The sequence below is a fragment of the Canis aureus genome, unplaced genomic scaffold (assembly GCF_053574225.1).
Source record: "Canis aureus isolate CA01 unplaced genomic scaffold, VMU_Caureus_v.1.0 ptg000175l_RagTag, whole genome shotgun sequence".
In the NCBI taxonomy this organism is placed as follows: Eukaryota; Metazoa; Chordata; class Mammalia; order Carnivora; family Canidae; genus Canis; species Canis aureus.
Genome location: NW_027554464.1, coordinates 364,049 through 385,811, shown reverse-complemented (window position 1 = coordinate 385,811; position 21,763 = coordinate 364,049). Strand labels below are relative to the sequence as shown.

The window sequence follows — 21,763 nt, the reverse complement described above, 5'->3', positions numbered from 1 at the left end:
ATGATATTTGATATTTTAGGCAGACGGCAGGCCAATGAAAGTGGTCTCTTACACAAGTTATATTGAAATCATTCTTCATACCACTGAAAGCGGTAGCAAATGGGGAGCATAAGGCCCAGGATATAGCCTCAGGACTTCAAAACACTTTCACTACAGGTGCCTCAGTGGCTCAGTCAGTTAGGCATCTGCTGTGGGCTCAGATCATGATTTTGGGGTCCTGGGATTGAGACCCCAACATCAGGGTTCCTGCTCAGCAGGGAGTCTGCTTCTTCCTTTCTCTCTGCCCCTCCCCCTGCTTGTGCACTCATGTTCTCTCTCTCTCTCTCTCCCTCTCCCTCTCTCTCTCTCTCTCTCAAGTAAAATATTAAAAAAAGGGACGCCTGGGTGTCTCAGCGGTTATGTATCACTTGAACTGGGACTTGGCTCAGGCTTGATCCTGGAGTCCTGGGATCAAGTCCCACATCAGGCTTCCTGCATGGAGCCTGCTTCTCTCTCTGCCCGTGTCTCTGCCTCTCTTTCTGTCTCTTATGAGTAAATAAACAAAAGTTAATTTTTTTTAAATCTTCAAGAAAAAACTTTCAAAAGTTCCACTAGCCAATGGTACTTTCCTCCACTTATAATAATTTTAATTTACCTCCTCTCTATACTACTCAGTGAACAATGCTCATGGACTACAGTGCAAACAGTAACTCCTACACTGAGTGATACATAACTTACATGACCATCAGAGGCAAGGTAAAGCCACTGACGTGGAAATAATGGACTCTTGCTAAACCAATGTTCCCAAATCATTTTATGTTCATATTGTTCATCTTAGCAACTGTTTATGTTAGAGGGCTTTAGCAAGTACTCTGATGAGTAGAGATTAAGGCTCCGTGGTGTGGCATATCAGAAAAGCTGCCCTCAGGGGCACCCGCTGGCTCAGTTAAAAGAACATCCAACGGTTAACCTTCAGTTCCTGTTCAAGCCCCACAATAGATGTAATGATTATATAAAATAAATAAACTTAAAAAAAAACCTGTCCTCAGAGCTTTATAGTTGGTAAAGTGCTGGAACTCTGTAAATCTCAGTTCTGGTTGCATAATGAAGGCAGGCATATTTAGACTGTTTTGCCATAATCAGAAAAAAACAGCATCTGATTGAATACTTTGTCTGATCGGATTAAATGCTTTCAGTTTTACACTTAACTGCTTAAAATACATTTAGAATACAGCTTTGTTATGTCAATGTGTTTCAATCAGAAATTACTGCTATGGTATAAAGTACTTAATTTTATCCTAAAAACTGTTAAGATATTCTCAAATTTAGGCAAGGACAGGTACCATACACATAAAATATTTTCCCTCTTAGATACATTTGTACATAAGAAGACAGAATTATCGCTCATGAAAAAAAATAAAAACAATGTAAAATAAAGGACTAAACTGGTCTGCACAGACTAGATAATACATGTAAAATAAAGGACTAAACTGGTCTGCACAGACTAGATAATACGGGTGAAGAAAGTAAGTTCAGGGGGAGTTACAATAATCAGAGAAAGCCTCATGGAGAATGAGAGACAATGAGCCAGGACTCAATAGTGTAGGATTAGGCAAGAGGAAGGGAAACTAAAAAGACAGAAAGGGTAGAATGAGTAAATAAAAAAGGGTGAGAGATGGTAAAATCACCCCAATTAACTTAAAGGATAAAATCTGATGGCAGAGAAATACAGATGTCCACACAACTAAACCAATGTTCACAGCAGCATTATTAATGGCCACAAAGTGGAAATAACCCAAAGGTGCATTAAATGATGAATGAACAAGGGCGTTAGCCCACAATGGAGGACTGTCTGACCAGAAAAAGAAATGAAGCACTGACAGATGCTAGAACACAGGCGAACCCTGAAAACAGGAAGTGAAAGAAGCGAGTCGCAAAGGACCACACATGGTGTGACTCCCTTTATAGGAAACATTCACAATAGGCAACTCTATGGAGACAAGAAGTAGACTTCTGGTTGCCCGAGGTCAAGGGCAACAGCTAAGGGTTTTTTTTCAGGGTGACGAAAATGTTCTGATGGCAGTGATAGTTGCAAAACCCTATAAATATACTCAGCGACAACAACACATGTTAAATGGGTCAACTGTATGGTAGGTGTATTTATAGCTCAATAAAGCTTTTAAAAAGAGTCAATGGCAGGACCTAGATAATTTTCTTAATTCTCTCTTTTGGCTTTATATACATCATCTGAATATTTCCATGCATTTTAATATATAAATATTAAAAATATAAATATTTTATAATATTTATAAATAAATATATTAAAAATAAATATATAAAAGGAAAAGAAAATGAAGGAAATGCCTCAGTTCCACTAGTCGTAACCTTTCTTTACAAGTTTTCCTGAAATCAGTACAGAGTCTATATCCATCAATAAAAGTGAAGATGAGAAGTAAGACGATTTTCTGAAACATTCCGTTAAACCTTATCTTCTGATTTTATCTAGCTCGCCTCATCATGGTAATAGAGATCTCATTAGAAAACATTGTTTTTAGGGCACCTGGGTGGCTCAGTTGGTTTAGGCGTCCAACTCATGATTTCAGCTCAGGTCATGATCTCATTGGTGGTGGGTTTAAGCTGGCATGGGGCTCTGTACTCAGCAGGGAATCTCCTGGAGATTCTTTCTCTCTCCCTGTGCCCCTCCCCCTACTCATGAGTGTGCATGGACATGCATTCTTTCTCTCTCTCTCAAATAAATAAATAAATCGTTAAAAAAAATCGTATAGCAGGAGAAAAAAAGTCCCTCAATTTCTGTGAATGGGTAAATGGAAAAACATAGAACACAGAGAGAGCAGAATGAAAAGTCAGAATTTAATAAATAAGTGCATGGTGAAGACACTAAAATTATGCTAAATTGAAATGAAAATACAAAAGAAAGTGGTCCATGGAAATTAGCATCCTAAAACATTTATATTATTTAACCAGCTACAGATGAACTGTTGACATGTTATATGTAATACATATCTGACTTTCGATTTGATCCAATGTTTTTAAATCCTGTACCTCATCTTCTAAATTAATACGATAATGTGATAACTCCGGTGAAGCCTGTGACATACATTGCTTTTTTAGGGCATCAGCCAGTTCTTGTTGAAGTTCTCTCATAACTACCTAATAAGACCTTCTGTTACTGATTTTAGAAATCATCCTATTATTATGTTAATAATATAATTCTAACGTATGTACTTTATCACCACATACATCAACTCACCTTTTATTCCTAGAATGTACACACTGCTAAGTGAATTCAGTTAAAGACACAAAAAGTGTTATCCCTCCTGCCTAGTCAGTATTATGTTACACAGATAATTATTTCAGCCCCACTCTCCATTCCTTGTTGATGAATTTGCAAAGCTTCCCAGCCTGCTGAAGTCTCAAAAAGAAATGGGTATTGTATAGGTGAGACTAGCAGTGGTAAATTCTACATTAATCAAATATTTTCTCTCTTTTTTATTAGAGGCTAAAATTAGCTTCCAAGTTCTTCACATACTCAATCCTCTGCTCAAATCCTTCCAATAGGTTACTATCTCAGAACAAATGTGAAGTCATACTAATGGCCCTCAAGCCCCCTACATAACCTGGCTTCTGCCTCCCTCCTGGCCTCAGCTCCTAGAGATCCCTCCCCTGTTCATGCTCACTCCACTCCTGCTATACAAGAATCCTGCCATCCCTCCCTCAGTAGCCTGAAAATGGAGATCCAGTGCCAAATTAATAAATCACAAAGATACAATTCTATTGGAAAATTTTAAGCCCAAATGGTAGTTACCAATGGAGTTTTGAAATGAGCAAATTATTTAAAAAATGCTTAAATTATAAACCGTGGTGGGAAGATGAAATCAAATACAGCTTTGCTAAGTCACCAGTTATCTCAAATTATGATTTAGTGAAAAGTAGATGCCTTCAAAGAGTGAAAAGGTCACAAGAATAAATGATTTGAGACTAAACATTTAAATTTACATAAATAAAAATAAAAGTATGCTAACTGAAAATGCTTAAAAAGCTATCAAAAAAAAGTACTGAGATACAGCACCTACACTTCAGTTCATGTGACAAATCTGGAGTTAGTTGTCAAGGTAATCCACTTATTTGAACCTCAAGGTCAAAACACTCAGGTATGAGCATTTCCACTTATCTGTTCATCATGGTATTAAAACGTGGTGACAAGAATTAAAACTATTTTAGTAGTACTAACAATAAATTATTAATATCAGACTCCTTTCTTTAACAATGTATAACTTAACCTCTTGAAGTTTCTCATAGATGACGTGCATTTTTATTCAAATTAAAGAACCTTTCAGGTCTAATTTTTATTTGCTGGATACAAGTTATGAAGATTCAAAACTGACCCATAATCATTCAGGTTGTGATCTCGGGGTCATGAAGTGGAGCTCTGCACTGGGCATAGAGCCCACTTTGGATTCTCTCTCCCTCTCCATCTGCCCCACTCCCATTTAGGTGCAGGTGCACTATTTCTCTCCAAAAAAAAAAAAATAGTACTAATAAGCCATAACCAAACATTACTTTGAACTTTCTAATAGGAAGCTTGAAAAATATTTGTCTTTCTGAATACTTACTTCTCTTTCTTCTTTCTCATCTTCATATCTAAATGCTCTTTCCATTATCTGTTTACATTTATTGATTAACTCCTTATTTTTTTCTCGCAGTAGAAGAGCTCGTTTTTCACCTGCAACTCGAACCATTCTTACAATAACCTGAACCTGGTCTTTGAGATCAATTATAGTCTTTTCTTTGCATTCCACTCTGCTGTAGGCATCATCTAGTTGCTCTCGGAGCAACATATTTTCAATTTTTAGTTGAGATAATTTCTCTTCTAAGGATTCATGCTTTCCCATGTATTTATTCACTTTACCTTGTTCGTTTTGAGATTTCTGCTCAATTTCCTTCTTCTGACCCTGTGTTTGTTTTGGGTTTCTTTGTAAATGTTCTAAAGCCAACGTCTTTTCTCTGAGAGCATCTCTTGTATACTGGAGCTCAATTTCTAGGGCATTAAATTTACTTTCGACTTCAGAAAGTTGCTGAGAAAGCACCTCATTGTTATCTTTTAGGTTAGACATCTCAAAGTTCATTTTGTCCTGTAAATGACACCACTCATCTTTTGCTCTCTGGAAAGCAAGTTCTAGGTCTCTTTTTGATGCCTGACTTTGATCACGATCCTGTATAGCTGTAGCGAGTCTAGCTCGGTATGATTGAAGTTTTGCTTCCAGTCTTTCTCTGTTTAGCTTTTCATCCAGCAATTTAGAGTTCAGCATGGTATTCTCAGTTGTCACAACATTCAGCTGCCCACTAGATTGGAATACTGTATTTGTTAATGTTACCTCATTCAGTTTTATGGCGTTTTGAAGACTGTCATTCTTTTCTTTTTCAGTTTCAGTGTCTTCACAATACCTCTTTTCCTGCTTCTGATTCCTTATTGTGTCTATTTCCAGTCTTAGCATGGCAAGTTCATCTTGCAACATGCGGTTTTCATGTAACAGACCTTTTTCTTTTTCATGAGGAGGAGAAACCTAAGTAAAACAAGAGTCTTTTAGCTGGAACTCAATAAAATGACATTATCATGATTTTCTCTGAAATCAAAGAATATCCTATGTTTATACAAGGAATGGGTTGCAGTTAAGTGGATATCCAACTGGAAAAACACAAAGTTGGATCCAAGCTCAAACTTTTATACAAGCATAAATTCCCCAAAGTTCAAAAGTTTAATTGAAAGCAATGAATGCATGAAAGGAAAAAGAAATCATGACAAAATCCTAAGAATCTCAGAATTGGAAAGGTCTTTCTCTGGTTTACAACAAACTCAGAAGGCTTGAAAGAAAAAAACTAATACATCTGACTACACTAAAATTGAGTTTATAGTCTCATGTCTAACACAGTCCACAGGAAAACCCTTAGCTCTGCATATATTTGGACAGATTCAATTTCCTAACCTCACTTTGTCCTGAGAATATTCCATACGTATTCGACTTTTCTAACATTTCTATACTCAGTTATAAGAATTTTATCTACTGATAACTAATAAATCTAGGCATTGTACTACAAACATGTCTGCACACATTAATTATCTCTTTTAGTTATCACAATTCCAGAATGGAGAGGTTAAAAATACTAAGTGAGCTGCAGGACATTCCCCAGGTCTTTGTACCCACTACCACTATTCTGGCACCAAACTGCAGCTACTTCTCTAGTGTGAATCTTAAATACAAAAGAAGCCTTGTATTTCAGGAGTGGCTGGGTGGCTCAGTCAGTTAAGCCTCTGCCTTCGGCTGAGGTCATGGTCCCCGGATCCTGAGAGCAAGTCCCGTGTCAGGCTCCCTGCTCCACAGAAAGCCTGCTTTTCTCTCTCCCTCTGCCTCCACTCCCCCTGCTTGTGCTCTGTCAAATGAATCCATAAAGTCTTTTAAAAAGAAAATAAAAAGCCTTATATTTCAAAATACCAATACTAACTAAGGTAAAATTTATGTAGCTCCTAGAAAAATCATGAGATTATTTGTGGCTGCAACTAATTTTATTTCCTCTTCAGATGTTTAAAATGGCAATAAATGCAGAAGAGGGGAAAATACACTGAGCTATTTTACTAGGAACAAAAGACTTATCAATAAATTATCAGTAAGTATATATTACAGCATATGATTATTTCAAAAGCTCCTTGTAGGGATCCCTGGGTGGCGCAGCGGTTTGGCGCCTGCCTTTGGCCCAGGGCGCGATCCTCGAGACCCGGGATCGAATCCCACATCGGGCTCCTGGTGCATGGAGCCTGCTTCTCCCTCTGCCTATGTCTCTGCCTCTCTCTCTCTGTGACTATCATAAATAAATTAAAAAATTTAAAAAAAAAGCTCCTTGTAATGAAATCAGATACTACTTGGAGCAAATTGTTACTCATCTCAAAAGTAGGAGACTAACATCTGAAGTAAGGTCTTAAAACGGGCTACACTTTTCCTCCTGTTCATCAGTGGAAGTGTGAAACTAACCCCTCTATGAATATAGAGGTGGTGAAGGAATTGCCAAAAACTAAAACATATGTTGTTAGTAGCAAGAGTTTTGTGCTTATGGAAAGCTCATAAATTCCATACTATTTTCCAAAATAATAAAAACTTCTACTTCAGATAAGGGCATTATGAATGTCACTATTTGACACCTGCAGACAAATGCATTTAAATTAATGAATGGACTACAAACTTCACTCCTCCCTATATAGACCCGTATGTGTATGTATGTACGTATGTATATATGTATATACATACACACACACTCACCCACAAATATATATGTATTCTTTTAAAATCCTCTGTACTTACCATAATGTACAGGGTTGGTTTTTTAGAAATATACACATGCATGGAGAAAAATAATAATTCCAAAAAATAAAATATACATACGTACAAATACATACACACGTACTTCAAAATAACTAAAGAAAATACCTCAGAATTCATTTTAGTATGAGACATTTCTGACTCATTTCGTTTGCAAAGGTGATTGTTTAGAATCCCATCTTGGGTGGGGCGGGGGCAAGGTGAGGGAGGAGTAGGGATCCTCAAGCACCTGGCCCCACCAACTTACCTTGATAACTTTCAAATCATCCTGAACACCTACGAATTCGACCTGAGATTGATTGATGATTGATTTTTATTTACTTTTTTACTGGAGCTCGATTTGCCAACATATAGTATAACACCCAGTGCTCATCCCGTCAAGTGCCCCCCCTCCCCCGGCAAGTGCCCGACCTGAGAATTTTTTTTTAAAGATTTATTTATTTATTTATGATAGAGAAAGAGAGAGAGAGAGGCAGAGACACAGGAGGAGGGAGAAGCAGGCTCCATGCTGGGAGCCCCACGTGGGACTCGATCCGGGACTCAGCCCTGGTCAGCCCTGGGTCAAAGGCAGGCGCCAAACCGCTGAGCCACCCAGGGATCCCCCCGAACTGAGATTTAAAGAGAGAACAGTCAGAACGCTACAGAGAGAAGGGTTTTCGCTCCTAACAAGGTAGGGAGGCGGAGAAAAATAAAAAAGAATCAAGTGGGGAGGGGCACCGGAGGAGCCGGGCTGAGGCCTGCAGCGGGGAAAGCCTCCCAGGCGGGTAAGCGCAGCCCTGGAGAAGCAGACAAGTGGGAGCTTTAAAATCCGCCCCGGATTCCTCCGGGATGGAAAGGCGCTCAGCTGGGAACTCCGCCAGGACGTGGGGGGTGGGGACCTCCAGTCTCCGGGGTCACTGACAGAGGAAGTGCGCAGGGTCGAGCGCCCCCCACACCGGCCCAGCTCCGTAAAGGGCTGGAGCGCGCTGCGCGGGGCCTCGGGGAGAAGCCGGTGTGTCGGGAGGGGCTCCGGGAGCCAGACTCCAGCAGCGCAGGCCCCGGACCCCAGGGGACACAGCCGGGATCCTGCTCCCCCCGGGACAGGCCGAGGCGGAGAGGGCCCAGGACAGCGAGGACGCTCCTGCCCCTCCTGCCCCGGGAGCATCCAGGCCCCTGTGGACTGGGAGATGGGGGGAGTCACTGCAGGGGGCGCCCTCCAGGGCCAGGGAGACCTGGCCGCCGCCGGTGTGGTTGTCCCTCCTGGTGTCACCCGGTGCCTGGGAGAGGCGTGGCCGCCAGGGGACACGGGCCTCACAGGAGGTCAGGTCGGCTCCCCGTGACCCTGCACCCAGCAGGGGGCGGGGCAGCTCCCCAAGGTGCACACACCTGAGAATCGGCACAGCCCGCCCCTCCCCCAGAAGACCAGCTGGAAGGACAGGGGAAGAGCAAGTTCCCCACCCAGCAGCGCTGGAAAGCTCCAGGGGAAGTCGAGGGATCTACAGTATATAGAACTAGAGGGTACCCCTCTTCCCCGCCCCCCCCATGTTCCAGTACAACTCATTTTTATATCAGACTGTAAGTTTCCAATTTTCTTTCTCTTTTCCCACCTTAACTACAATATTTTGCCACCTCTTCATTTTCAGGTTTCTTCCTTTTTGACTCATATTTTTACAATTACACGTCTTAGATAGATTTTCCACTTCTAGATTCCCTTCAACATACTCAACTTAATTTTGGGAGCTAGACGAGATATGTTTTGTGTGTGTGTGTGCTTTTTTGTTTTCTCTACCTCATTTTGTTCTACAATGGCACAATACCTTCTAAAACAGGACGAGCATGCACCCAGAACCAAGTGGTATACCGTGCTGGTTCATTCTGTGAGACTCTATTCTCTCTTCGTTCCCATTCTGCCCCCCTTTTTATCTCATTTATGTTTTGGGGAACAATGTTGGGTCTCTCTACAAGTATTTCTGGTTTATAGAAATTTGGGACTCAGTATCTTCTAACATACAGAACTTAATACACCCAGGACCAAGAGGATCACCCCCTAGGACCCCTCAGGTAGACTACATTCTCCCTCCACTACAACTTCATCACCACCACCATGTCCCAGTCCCCCCCAACATTTTATTTTTCTACTTCTTTTTTTCTTTTTCCCCTCTTTACCCTTGCTTTTTTTTTCTCTTTTTTTCTTCCTTGGCATTCTTGGCCTTTTATTTTCTACTACTTTGTTTTAAAATTTGTTTTTCACTTTAGTGGTCATTTTGTGTTATTTTGTTCTTCTCTTCGTTTTCAATTTCATGTCATGGACCTTGTCAGAATCATCGAAGGATAAGAAACCTTGGGTGGCTCAGTGGTTTAGTGCCTGCCTTCAGCTCAAGGCATGATCCTGGAGTCCCAGGATCAAGTGCCACATCAGGCTCCCTGCATGGAGCCTGCTTCTCCCTCTGCCTGTGTCTCTGCCCCTCTCTCAGTGTCTCTCATGAATACATAAATGAAATGTTTAAAAACAATCATCTAAGGTGAAATTGACTTAGATTGTGGTTGATATTCTTGACTCAGCCCGTTCATACAGCCACTCTGCAGTGAGCAAAATGACTAGAAGGAAGATCTCACCACAAAAGAATCAGAAACAGTACTCTCTTCCACAGACTTATAGAATTTGAATTACAATTCGATGTCAGAAAGCCAATTCAAAAGCACAATTATAAAGCTAGTGGTGGCTCTGTAAAAAAGCAGAGAGTATTAAAGAAACTTCATGACTGCAGAATTTTGATCTACTTAGTCCAAAATTAAAAATTAATTAAATGAGATGCAATCCAAACTGAAGGTCCTAACGATGAGGGTTAATGAGTTAGAGGAAAGAGTGAGTGCCACAGAAGACAAGTTGATGGCAAAGAGGAAAGCTTAAGAGAAAACAGAAAAACAATTAAAAGACCATGAGGAAAGGTTAAGGGAAATAATCGAGAGCCTCAGAAGGAAAGAAAAAATATACGCATAATTGGGGTTCCACAGGAGGGCCAGAAAGGATATTTGAACAAATCATACCTGTGAACTTCCCTAATTTTGGGGAGGGAAAAAGGCATTCAGGTCCAGGAGATAGAGAGGTCCCCCACCAAGGGGAAGGGAAAAAAAGCAGAACTCGACATTTAATGGTGAAACAAGCAAATTCCAAAGAAAAAGAAAGTCCTTAAAACAGCAAGAAACAAGAGATTTCTAACTTATATGGGGAGAAATATTAGATTAACAGCAGACCTCTCCACAGAGATCTGGCAGGCCAGAAACAGCTGGCAGGAAATATTCAGGGTTCTACATGACAAGAACATGCAGCCAAGAATACTCTATCCAGTGAGCCTTTGGTTCAGAATAGGATAAAGAGCTTCTAAGATAGGCAGAAGCTGAAAGAATATGTGACCACCAAACCAGCTCTGCAAGTAATATTAATGGGGACCCTGTAAAAGAAAGAGGAAGCCCAAAGAAATAATCCACAAAAGCAGGGACTGAATAGACATTACAATGACAGTAAATTAACATCTTTCAATAGGTACTCTGAATGTGAATGGGCTAAATGATCCCATCAAAAAACGCAGGGTTTCAGACTGGATAAAAAATTCAAGACCCATCTATTTGCTGTCTACAAGAGACTCATTTTAGATATAAGGACACCTACAGCATGAAAATAAAAGGTTGGAGAACCATTTACCATTCACATGGTCTTCAAAAGAAAGCAGGGGTAGCCATCCTTATATCAGATAAATTAAAGTTTATCCCAAAGACTGCAGTTAAGAGATGAAGAGGGACACTATATCATACTTGAAGGGTCTATCCAACAAGAAGATCTAACAATCATGAATATTTATGCTTCTAATGTGGGAGCTTCCAAGTCTATCAATGAATTAATAACCAAAGTAGGGGCATACTTAGATAATAATACACTAGTAGTAGGAGACTTAAACACGGCACGTTCTGCAAATGACAGATCTTCTAAGCACAACATCTCCAAAGAAACAAGAGCTTTAAATGATACACTACACCACATGGATTTCACAGATATTTACAGAACTTTACATCCAAAAGCAACTGAATACACAGTCTTCTCATGGAACTTTCTCAGAATAGGCCACCCGATACCAAAACATTGGGACTGTCCCCTGCATATTTTCAGACCACAATGCTTTGAAACTAGAACTCAATCACAAGAAGAAATCTGGAAGAAACGCAAACACAGGGAGGAGAAAGACCATCCTGCTGAAAGATGAATGGGTCAACCAGAAAATTAGAGAAGAAATAAAAAGATTCATGGAAACTAATGAAAATGAAGATACAACCATTCAAAATCCTTGGGATACAGCCAAAGCAATCCTAAGCGGGAAATGCATTGCAATACAAGCATCCCTCAAAAGATTGGAAAAAAACCTCAAAGACACAAGCTAACCTTGCACCTAAAGTAATTGGAGAAAGAACAGTAAATAAAACCTACACCAAGCAGAACAGAGAGAGTGAAGATTTGAGCAGAACTCAATGAAATAGAGACCAGAAGAACTGTGGAACAGATCAACAAAACCAGAGGTTGGTTCTTTGAAAGGAAGAATAAGATACGTAAACCATTAGCCAGCCTTTTAAAAAACAAAGGAGAAAAGACTCTAATTAATAAAATCACGAATGAAAAAGGAGAGATCACCACCAATACCAAGGAAAACCTAACCAAAGAGATAAAGGATTTATACCCTAACAACTACAGAACACTTCTGAAAGAAATCCAGGAAGACACAAAGAGATGGAAAAATATTCCATGCTCATGGATTGGAAGAATTAATATTGTCAAAATGTCTATGCTAACCCAGGGCGATTTACATTTAATGCTTTCCTATCCACATACCATGGACTTTCTTCACTTTCTTCAGAAAGCTGGAATAAATAATCTTAAGATTTGTGTGGAATCAGAAAAAACCCCGAACAGCTAGGGGAATATTGAAAAAGAAAACCAGAGCTGGGGACATCACAATGCCGGATTTCAAGTTGTCTTACAAAGCTTTGATCATCAAGACAGTGTGGTACTGGCACAAAACCAGACAAATAGATCAATAGAACAGAAGAGAGAATCCAGAAATGGGCCCTCGACTCCATGGTCAAGTTATATTTGACAAAGCAGCAAAGACTATCCACTGGAAAAAGGACGCTCTCTTCAATAAATGGTGCTGGGGGGGATCCCTGGGTGGCGCAGTGGTTTGGCGCCTGCCTTTGGCCCAGGGCATGATCCTGGAGACCCGGGATCAAATCCCACATCAGGCTCCCGGTGCATGGAGCCTGCTTCTCCCTCTGCCTATGTCTTTGCCTCCCTCTCTCTCTCTCTGTGACTATCATAAATAAATAAAAAATAATAATAATAAAATAAATAAATAAATAAAATAAATGGTGCTGGGAAAACTGGACAGCCACGTGCAGAAGAATGAGACTAGACCACTCTCTTGCACCACACGCAAAGATAAACTCAAAATGGAGGAAAGATCTAAACGTGAGACAGGAATCCATCAGAATCCTAGAGGAGGGATCCCTGGGTGGCGCAGTGGTTTGGCGCCTGCCTTTGGCCCAGGGCGCGATCCTGGAGACCCAGGATCGAATCCCACGTCGGGCTCCCGGTGCATGGAGCCTGCTTCTCCCTCTGCCTGTGTCTCTGCCTCATTCTCTCTCTCTCTCTCTGTGAGTATCACAAATAAATAAAAATTAAAAAAGAAAAAAAAAGAATCCTAGAGGAGAACACAGGCAACAGCCTTTGTAAACTCGGCCACTGCAGCTTCTTGCAAGATAGATCTATGAAGGCAAAGGGAAACAATAGCAAAAATAAACCATTGGGACCTCATCAAGATAAAAATCTTCTGCACAGCAAAAGAAACAGTCAACAAAACTAAAAGATAACCTACAGAATGGGAGAAGTTATTTGCAAATGACCTATCAGGTAAAGGGCTAGTATCCAAGATCTATAAAGAACTTAGTAAACTCAACAGCAAAGAAACAATCCAATCATGAAATGGGCAAAAGACATGAGCAGAAATTTCACCAAAAAAGACATACAAATGGCCAACGAGCACATGAGAAAACACTCCACATCACTTGCCATCAGGGAAATACAAATCAAAACCACAATGAGATACCACGTCACACCAGTGAGAATGGGGAAAATTAACAAGACAGGAAACAACAAATGTTGCAGAGGAGGTGGAGAAAGGGGAACCCTCTTGTACTGTTGGTGGGAATGTGAACTGGTACAGCCACTATGGAAAACTGTGTGGAGGTTCCTCAAAGAGTTAAAAATAGAGCTACCCTATGACCCAGCAATAGCACCACTCGGGATTTACCCCAAAGATAGAGATGCTGTGAAAAACCGCGACACCTGCACCCCAATGTTTATAGCAGCATTTTCCAGAATAGCCAGACGGTGGATGCAGCTTGAGTATCCATCAAATGATGAATGGATATAGAAGATGTGGTCTATATATAAAATGGAATATTACTCAGTCCCTAGAAATGACAAATAACCAGCATTTGCTTCAATGTGCATGGAACTTCAATGTGCATGGAACAAACTAGGGGTGGTGGAAGGGGAGGAGGGCAGGGGGTGGGGGTGAATGGGTGACGGGCACTGAGGGGGGCACTTGACGGGATGAGCACTGGGTGTTAGTCTGTATGTTGGTAAATTGAACACCAATAAAAAATAAATTTATTATAAAAAACAAGAAGTAAAGAAGAGCAATATAGTAAAGAAGTTGAAATCAAACAACTTCAACTTAATCTTAGAAGACGAAACTTGGAATTGAAGGGTGTAAAAAATAATTTGAATCAGGTAAATTTTTGGCAGTAATTGTATATTTCCATCAATATTATTTATAGTATCCCTTTGATATAATACATATTGTTAGGCTTCAAATAGATTAAACATTTCATTTTAACCTAATAGCAACCATGATCTTTGTAGCCACAATTACTACCTTATTGGAATTCTTGACCTCTCACATATGCCCTATGTATATATTTTGAATGAAGGGATGGAAGGTAAAATGAGATAAATGTTATATTGATTTATTGATTTATGGAATTGTATTTATTTTTACACAGAGCATGGGCTGGGGGGAAAGGAGTAGAGGGAGAGGGAGGGAAATGAATCTCCAGCAGACTCTGGTTCTGAGTCTCATGATCTGAGTCTCCAGCCTCACCTGGTTCGGAGTCTCGTGATCGTGAGATCATGACCTGAGCCATAAAAAGAGTTGGACACTTAACCCACTGAGCCCCCAGGTGTCCCAGTTTTGAATTTTTTAATGTTGAAATATGAGCTAGATTTCCTTGAGATGCTGATGAAGCTAGTTAAATGTTTTACACAGAAATTTTATTTCACAATACTATGTCTACTTGTATTTTTACTCTATGGCACATTTTGCTGTCATTTAATTTAAAATTTGAATTATTCATTGAGGATGAAAAGCCTTGTTATAAAAAAGACCACTCTTGAACATTTTTTTTAAGTTCTCTTAAGCCTTTTGACTTTTTTTTAATGATAAGATCCAAAATCCTAATGAAAATGTGTCTCTAGGTTATAGAAGAGCAAAATGATGTTCAGAGGCAGCTTTCGCGAGAACAGAATGCCCAGAGTATTACATGATGGAATACTATTTTTTTTTGTATATTTGTTATTGGAGTTCGATTTGCCAACATACAGCATAACACCCAGTGCTCACCTGTCAAATGCCCCCTCAGTGCCCGTCACCCAGTCTCCCCACCCCCCGCCCACCTCCCCTTCCACTATCCCTTGTTCATTTCTCAGAGTTAGGAGTCTCTAATGTGTTGTCACCCTCTCTACTTTTTCCCACTGATTTTCTCTCCTTTCCCCTATAATCCTTTTCAGTATTTTTATAGTCCCCATAGAGTGAAACCATATGATGTTTGTCTGTCTATGATTGACTTACTTCACTCAGCTCTTCTTTACTTCTTAATTGCTCCTTAATATTTATATATAAAATTTCAGCACTTCTTCTTTTTTCTTTTTCTTGTTTTAAGGTCAATCTGCAAATGCATGTGTTCATTTTAAAATTTGTTTTGTTAGCAATAAAACTTTTATTTTATGATCTGGTTCCACATATGTTGGTTCATTATCCAAAGGAAATTTTTCTGTTCTCAATTTTTTTCCCTTTCTAGGGCTCATGTTTTTCAATTTATCACTTCAATATCTTCAAAAAGATATATAGTTTAAAAGAAGCAATGAGAAAGCATTTTGCAACTTAGTAAGTTTTAGTCAGTAATAACTCTGGGAGATGTTGTAAGCAAAGGAATTCTGAAATTATTTAAGAAAGGGTTCAAAATTGTCATTTTTCTCCACAAAGTCATAATTACACTTCAATTAAGACAAATCATTTCATTACTAATTAAAAAGAGAAGTTGCTGTTTATCAACAACTTTATAAATTCACTAGAAATACATTTTTATTTCACAAAACATCACAGGTACCTCTAAAAATGATCTTCAGTGTAAGACAGCATCAGCAGATGTCGTTTACACACCATACACCTGCAGATGACTCTGATCCAGCACTAGACTAGGGAGCCTAAAATCTATTGCCCATGCTTTTTATGTTTCTTATTCTGTAATATTCTCAACCTTGTTGATCATTATGTATTTTATAAATCATTTGAAAACTCCTTTGAAAACATCACAGGATCCATATTAATTAAGTAAAGAATAGAGTAAGATGTGCTTTCAGCATAGACTTTTGAATTAATTTTCTTTATATATGTGAGAAATGTTAAAAAAAACTTAACCATTAATCATTTTTCCATTTTACTTTTTAACCCCTGCATATGTTAAGAATAAACCAATTTTTCTGTCTTGAGAAAAATTGGCCATTTCACACTCTGTTGGGGGGCATATAATATAAAATTTCCTGAGAACAATTTAAAAATGTGGATCAGAGACCTCTACTAAATATTTTTATACATTAACACAATACTATATTAAAGAATTTATTCCAATTAACCAAGACTGTAGAAACAGAATTAAATAAAAGACATTCCTTATAGCATTAATTAAATTATAGGAAAATGGAAAACAACCAAAATTCAATTTGTTAAATAATGAGGTTTACATATGATGGACTTCTACATGGTCATTAAAATTATGCTTTAGAATATACATTAAATTATTAGAAGTATTCACTGTTAAAACCTTGCAGTATTATTTCAAAGAATCTCACACTTTACAACTTTTTTTTAAAAAAAAATTGGAGTTCAATTTGCCAACATACAGCATATCACCCAGTGCTCACCCCGTCAAGTGCCCCCCCTTAGTGCCCATCAGCCAGTCACCCCAGCCTCCACTCACCTCCCTTTCCACTACACCTTGTTCGTTTCCCAGAGTTACGTGTCTCTCATGTTCTGTCACCCTCACTGATATTTCCCTCTCATTTTCTCTCCTTTCCCCTTTATTCCCTTTCATTAATTTTTATATTCCCCAAATGAATGAGACCATATAATGTTTGTCCTTCTCCGATGGACTTATTTCACTCAGCATAATACCCTCCAGTTCCACCCACGTGGAAGCAAATGGTGGGTATTTGTCGTTTCTAATGGCTGAGGAATATTCCATTGTATATACATAGACCACTGCTTCTTTACCCATTCATCTTCTGATACTTCACATTTCTAACGGAGTTTCCTTCCCTATAAAATCCCAGAAGGCAAATTAGCAATTACAAAACTTCTCCTACACATCTGCAGCATAAAAGTAAGTATTTCAAGGGGTTCCTGGCTGGCTCAGTTGACAGAGCATGTGACTCTTGATCTCATAGTTGTGAGTTCAAGCCCCACGCTGAGTGTGGAGTCTATTAAAAAAAAAAAGTAAATAGTTGAAATATTTCCTTAAAACCAAGATCGTCATATCTTAAACTGTAGAGTTCTCGTTCCCATTCCACTTTTTGATGCTCTAACTGAGATTTCATTTCTTTTGTTTCTGATAGCAACTTTTCTAGTCCATTGACCTTATATTCCACTTTTAAATTTTTTCTTGTAAGTTGTTCACAGTCTTTTCTTTTTAATTCTATTGATCTTTTGTATTTAAGAATTGCATTCTGGATTGTCAATACGCTAACAGAATCTACACCAGAGGAAAAACAAAAACAGAAATAAAATACAGGAGGCATCAGGGTGGGTCAGGTGGTAAAGCATCCAATTATTGGTTTTGGCTGAGGTCATGATCTCACAATTGTAGGATTGAACCTGGCACTGGGTGCTGCACTCAGCACAGAGTCTGCTTAAGGTTCTTTACCCCCTCGTTCCCTCCCTCTCTGTTCCTCTCCCCATCTCCTGCTCATGCTCTCTCACAAATTTGTTCTTTTAAAAAGTAAAATAAAACAATATGAGTATTTTTTGCATATAAGGGACCGAGCATGTTCACATTAACTCATTCATACATGAAATAAATATTGAGTAACTTCAACGTAAAGAGATTATACCAGGTGCCTGGGTGGCTCAATCGGTGGGTGTCTGCCTTCGGCTCAGGTCATGATCTTGGTGTCCTGGGATCAAGCCACATGGTGGGCTCCCTGCTTAGTAGGGAGTCTGCTTCTCCCTCTTCCTCTGCCTCTCTCCCTGCTCATGCTCTCTCAAATAAATGAATAAAATCTTATTATCAATAGAACTTTAAAATCTTTTAAAAAGAAAAGAAAACATAACTGAAACCTTTCTAAACTGAATGAAAACTATAATCCCACAGACCCACAAAGGATCTGGCTAGGAGAGAAGAAATGGAAGTAAACTATTGTAATTTTAAAAAAAGATTTTATTTATTTATTCATGAGAGACATGGAGAGAGAGAGAGGCAGAGACACAGGCAGAGGGAGAAGCAGGTTCCCTGAGATAGCCTGATGTGGGACTTGATACAAGGACCCTGGGATCACACCCTGAGCCAAAGGTAGATGCTCAACCACTAAGCTACTCACGTGTTCCCTATTGGAATTTTCTTAAACTACATATAATGTGGTATAACACTACAAGAAGGTGGACTGTGATGCTTGAGTCATATGCTTTAAACCCTAAAGCAATCACTAAAATAGCAAATCTTAAGCTTTGTTAAGTAATAAACAAAGCCCATACATACACATATGTGTATATTTATATATATGTATAAATTGAACTCGTAAAAATTAGTTTATTAATCTAAAAGAAAGCAGAAAGCAAAGAAAATGGGAACAAAGCAGGTCAAACGGAAAGCAAACAGGATGAGAGATTTATATCAACTGTATCAATAATCAGAGTAAATGAAAATTGTCAAAAAATAAAAGAAAGAAAGAAAATGGTCTAAAAGCCTCGATTAAAAGGCAGACTGTCAGAATGGATAAAAATGTAAGAGACAACCATAGGCTGCCTATAAAAAATTCAATTTATATGTAAAGACACACACACACAAATAAATAAAATAAATAAATAAATAAATAAATGTAAAGACACAAATTTGTGAAAAGGACAAAAATAAGGATATACCACACACACTTGACAAAAGAAGGCTGAGCTTGGGTAGCAATATTAATGCCAGGCAAAATAGATTTCAAAGCAATATATATTCTCATGATGTATAAGGTCATTTGTTAATGATGAAAGGGTCGACAAATAAGCATAACAAACCTAAATGCTTATGAATCTATTAATAACATCAAAATACATAAGGCAAAAATCAACAGAACTGCAAAGAGAAGCAGGCAAATTTACAATTTTAGTCTGAGATTTTAATAGGCAGAAAATCATCAAGGATATAGAAGACTTGACCACCACCATCTTTCTCAAGTATCCATGGAGCATTTACCAAAAGAGATTATATTCTGGGTCATAAAATAAACCTTAATAAAGGGAGTTAAGTCAAAAGGATTGAAGTCATGAAAGTGTGTTCTGTGACCACAAAGTGATCAAATTAGAAATGAAGAACAAACCTACCTCTGGAAAATACTCAAATACTTGCAAACTGATTAATAATGCACATCTAAATAACCCCTGGGTCTGGGTACCTAGGTGGCTCAATGGATTAAGTGTCTGCCTTTAGCTCAGGTCATGATCTCCGGGTCCTGGGATTGAGCCCCATGTTGGGCTTCCCACTCAGAGGGAAGGACGCTTACCCCTCTGGACCTCCCTTCGCCTATGCGCTCTCTTTCTCTCTCTCTCCTTCTCTTTCAAATACATAAAAATCTTTAAAAAACCCTTGGAATAAAGAAGTAATGAAAAAAGAAATTACAAAGTATCACATATTGAATGAAAATAAAAACATAATATGTTAAAAATTTCTGGAATCCTCCAAGAGTAGCACTCATCTCACCATTTATAGCACTGAGGTATATATGAAAAAGAGAAGGAGGCGGGGCAAGATGGCAGAAAAGTAGGGTCCCGAAGTCACCAGTCCCCACCAACTTACCTAGATAACTTTCAAATCATCCTGAAAACCTATGAATTCAGCCTGATATTTAAAGAGAGAAGAGCTGGAATGCTACAGTCAGAAGAGTTCGCGCTTCTATCAAGGTAGGAAGACGGAAAAACATAAAGAAATAAAAAAGCATCCAAGGGGGAGGAGCCCCCATGAGGAGCCAGGCAAAGGCCACGCAGCTAGTGCCCCCAGGACAGGAAAGCCCAGTCCTGGAGAAGCAGAAACTTTACCAATCTTCCTGGAAGGAACGGCGCTTGCAGGGAGCTCGGGCAGGATCCCAGAAGGGGTACAGATGCCCTCAGGCTCCCAGGGGCACTAAAAGAGCAACTGCACTCTGGGGGAGATCCCTCCACACACTACAGGCTGAGCTCCCTAAAGGGCTGGACGCCGCGCCCAGTGGGGCCCCGGGAGCAGCTCAGGTGGCGGCCACTGCGCGGCCCCGGGAATGTGATTCCAGCGGTGCAGGCCCCAGAGCCCAGGGCACCGGGGACACAGCCCAGGATCCGGCACTCCCCCCGGGGCAGGTAGAGGCCGGGAGGACACAGGGCAGCAAGGACGCTCCTGCTGCCATGCGGCCCCGAGCTGTGCAGATCTATGCCCCCTTCCCCCGGACCACCCAGGCCCCTGCGGACTGGGAGCTGTGGTAGTTACTGCGGGAGCTGACTCAAGAGATGGAGAGCTGGCTGCCGCCACTCTTGTTGTTCCTCCTGCTGTCACCTTGTACCTGGGACTGAACAGGAGCTTCACAGGATAAACAGCTTGCACTGAGCCCTGCACCTGGCAAGGGGCTGGGCAGCTCCCCCAGGTGCACACACCTGAGAATCACCACAGCGGGCCCCTCCCCCAGAAAACCAGCTGGAAGGACAGGGGAAAAAGCATTGACCAAGCAGCACTGGAAAGTCCCAGGGGGAAGTCAAGGGATTTACAGTATACAGAATCAGAGGATACCTCCTCTTGCTTTTTGTTTTCTGTTTGTCCTCCCCCTTGCCCCCCTTTCCTCTCTTTTTCTCCTTTTTCCAGTACAACTTCTTTTTGGCCACTCTGCATTGAACAAAATGACTAGAAGGAAAAACTCACCTCAAAAGAAAGAATCAGAAACAGTCCTCTCTCCCACAGAGTTACAAAATCTGGATTACAATTCAATGTCAGAAAGCGAATTCAGAAACACAATTATAAAGCTACTGGTGGCTCTAGAAAAAAGCATAAAGGACTCAAGAGACTTTATGACTGCAGAATTTAGATCTCATCAGGCAGAAATTAAAAATCAATTAAATAAGATGCAATCCAAACTGGAGGTCCTAACAATGAAGGTTAAAGAGGTAGAAGAACCAGTGAGTGACATAGAAGACAAGTTGATGGCAAGGAAGGAAGCTGAGGAAAAAAAGAGAAAAACAATTAAAGGGTCATGAGGAAAGGTTAAGGGAAACAAATGACAGCCTCAGAAGGAAAAATCTAGTTTAATTTAGGGTTAATAGGGGTTCCAGAGGCCGCCGAAAGAGACAGAGGACCAGAAAGCATATTTGAACAAATCATAGCTGGGAACTTCTCTAACGTGGGAAAGGAAACAGGCAACCAGATCCAGGAGATAGAGAGATCGCCCCCTGAAATCAATAAAAACCACTCAACACCTTGATAGTTAACAGTGAAACTTGCAAATTCCAAAGATAAAGAAAAGATCCTTAAAGCAGCAAGAGACAAGAGATTCCTAACCTTTATGGAGAGAAGTATTAGGATAACAGCAGACCTCTCCACAGAGACCTAGCAGGCCAGAAAGGGCTGGCAGGATATAGTCAGGGTCCTAAATGAGAAGAACCTGCAGCCAAGAATACTTTATCCAGCAAGGCTCTCATTCACGATAAAAGGAGAGAGAAAGAACTTCCAAGACAGACAGGAACTGAAAGAACATGTGACCACCAAACCAGTTCTGAAAGAAATATAAAGGGGGACTCTGTAAAAGAAAGAGG

General features: G+C 39.9%; 1 protein-coding gene across 1 annotated transcript in view; it reads right to left on the bottom strand.

Annotated features, from left to right (window-relative positions):
• LOC144309698 (ankyrin repeat domain-containing protein 26-like) overlaps positions 1-5,516 on the bottom strand; it is a 49,717-nt gene extending 44,201 nt beyond the window's left edge. The window contains exon 1 of the mRNA XM_077890801.1: positions 4,614-5,516. Coding sequence (XP_077746927.1) covers positions 4,614-5,516 — 903 coding nt within the window. The remainder of the gene's footprint in view (positions 1-4,613) is intronic.
• Positions 5,517-21,763: the final 16,247 nt, after the last annotated feature.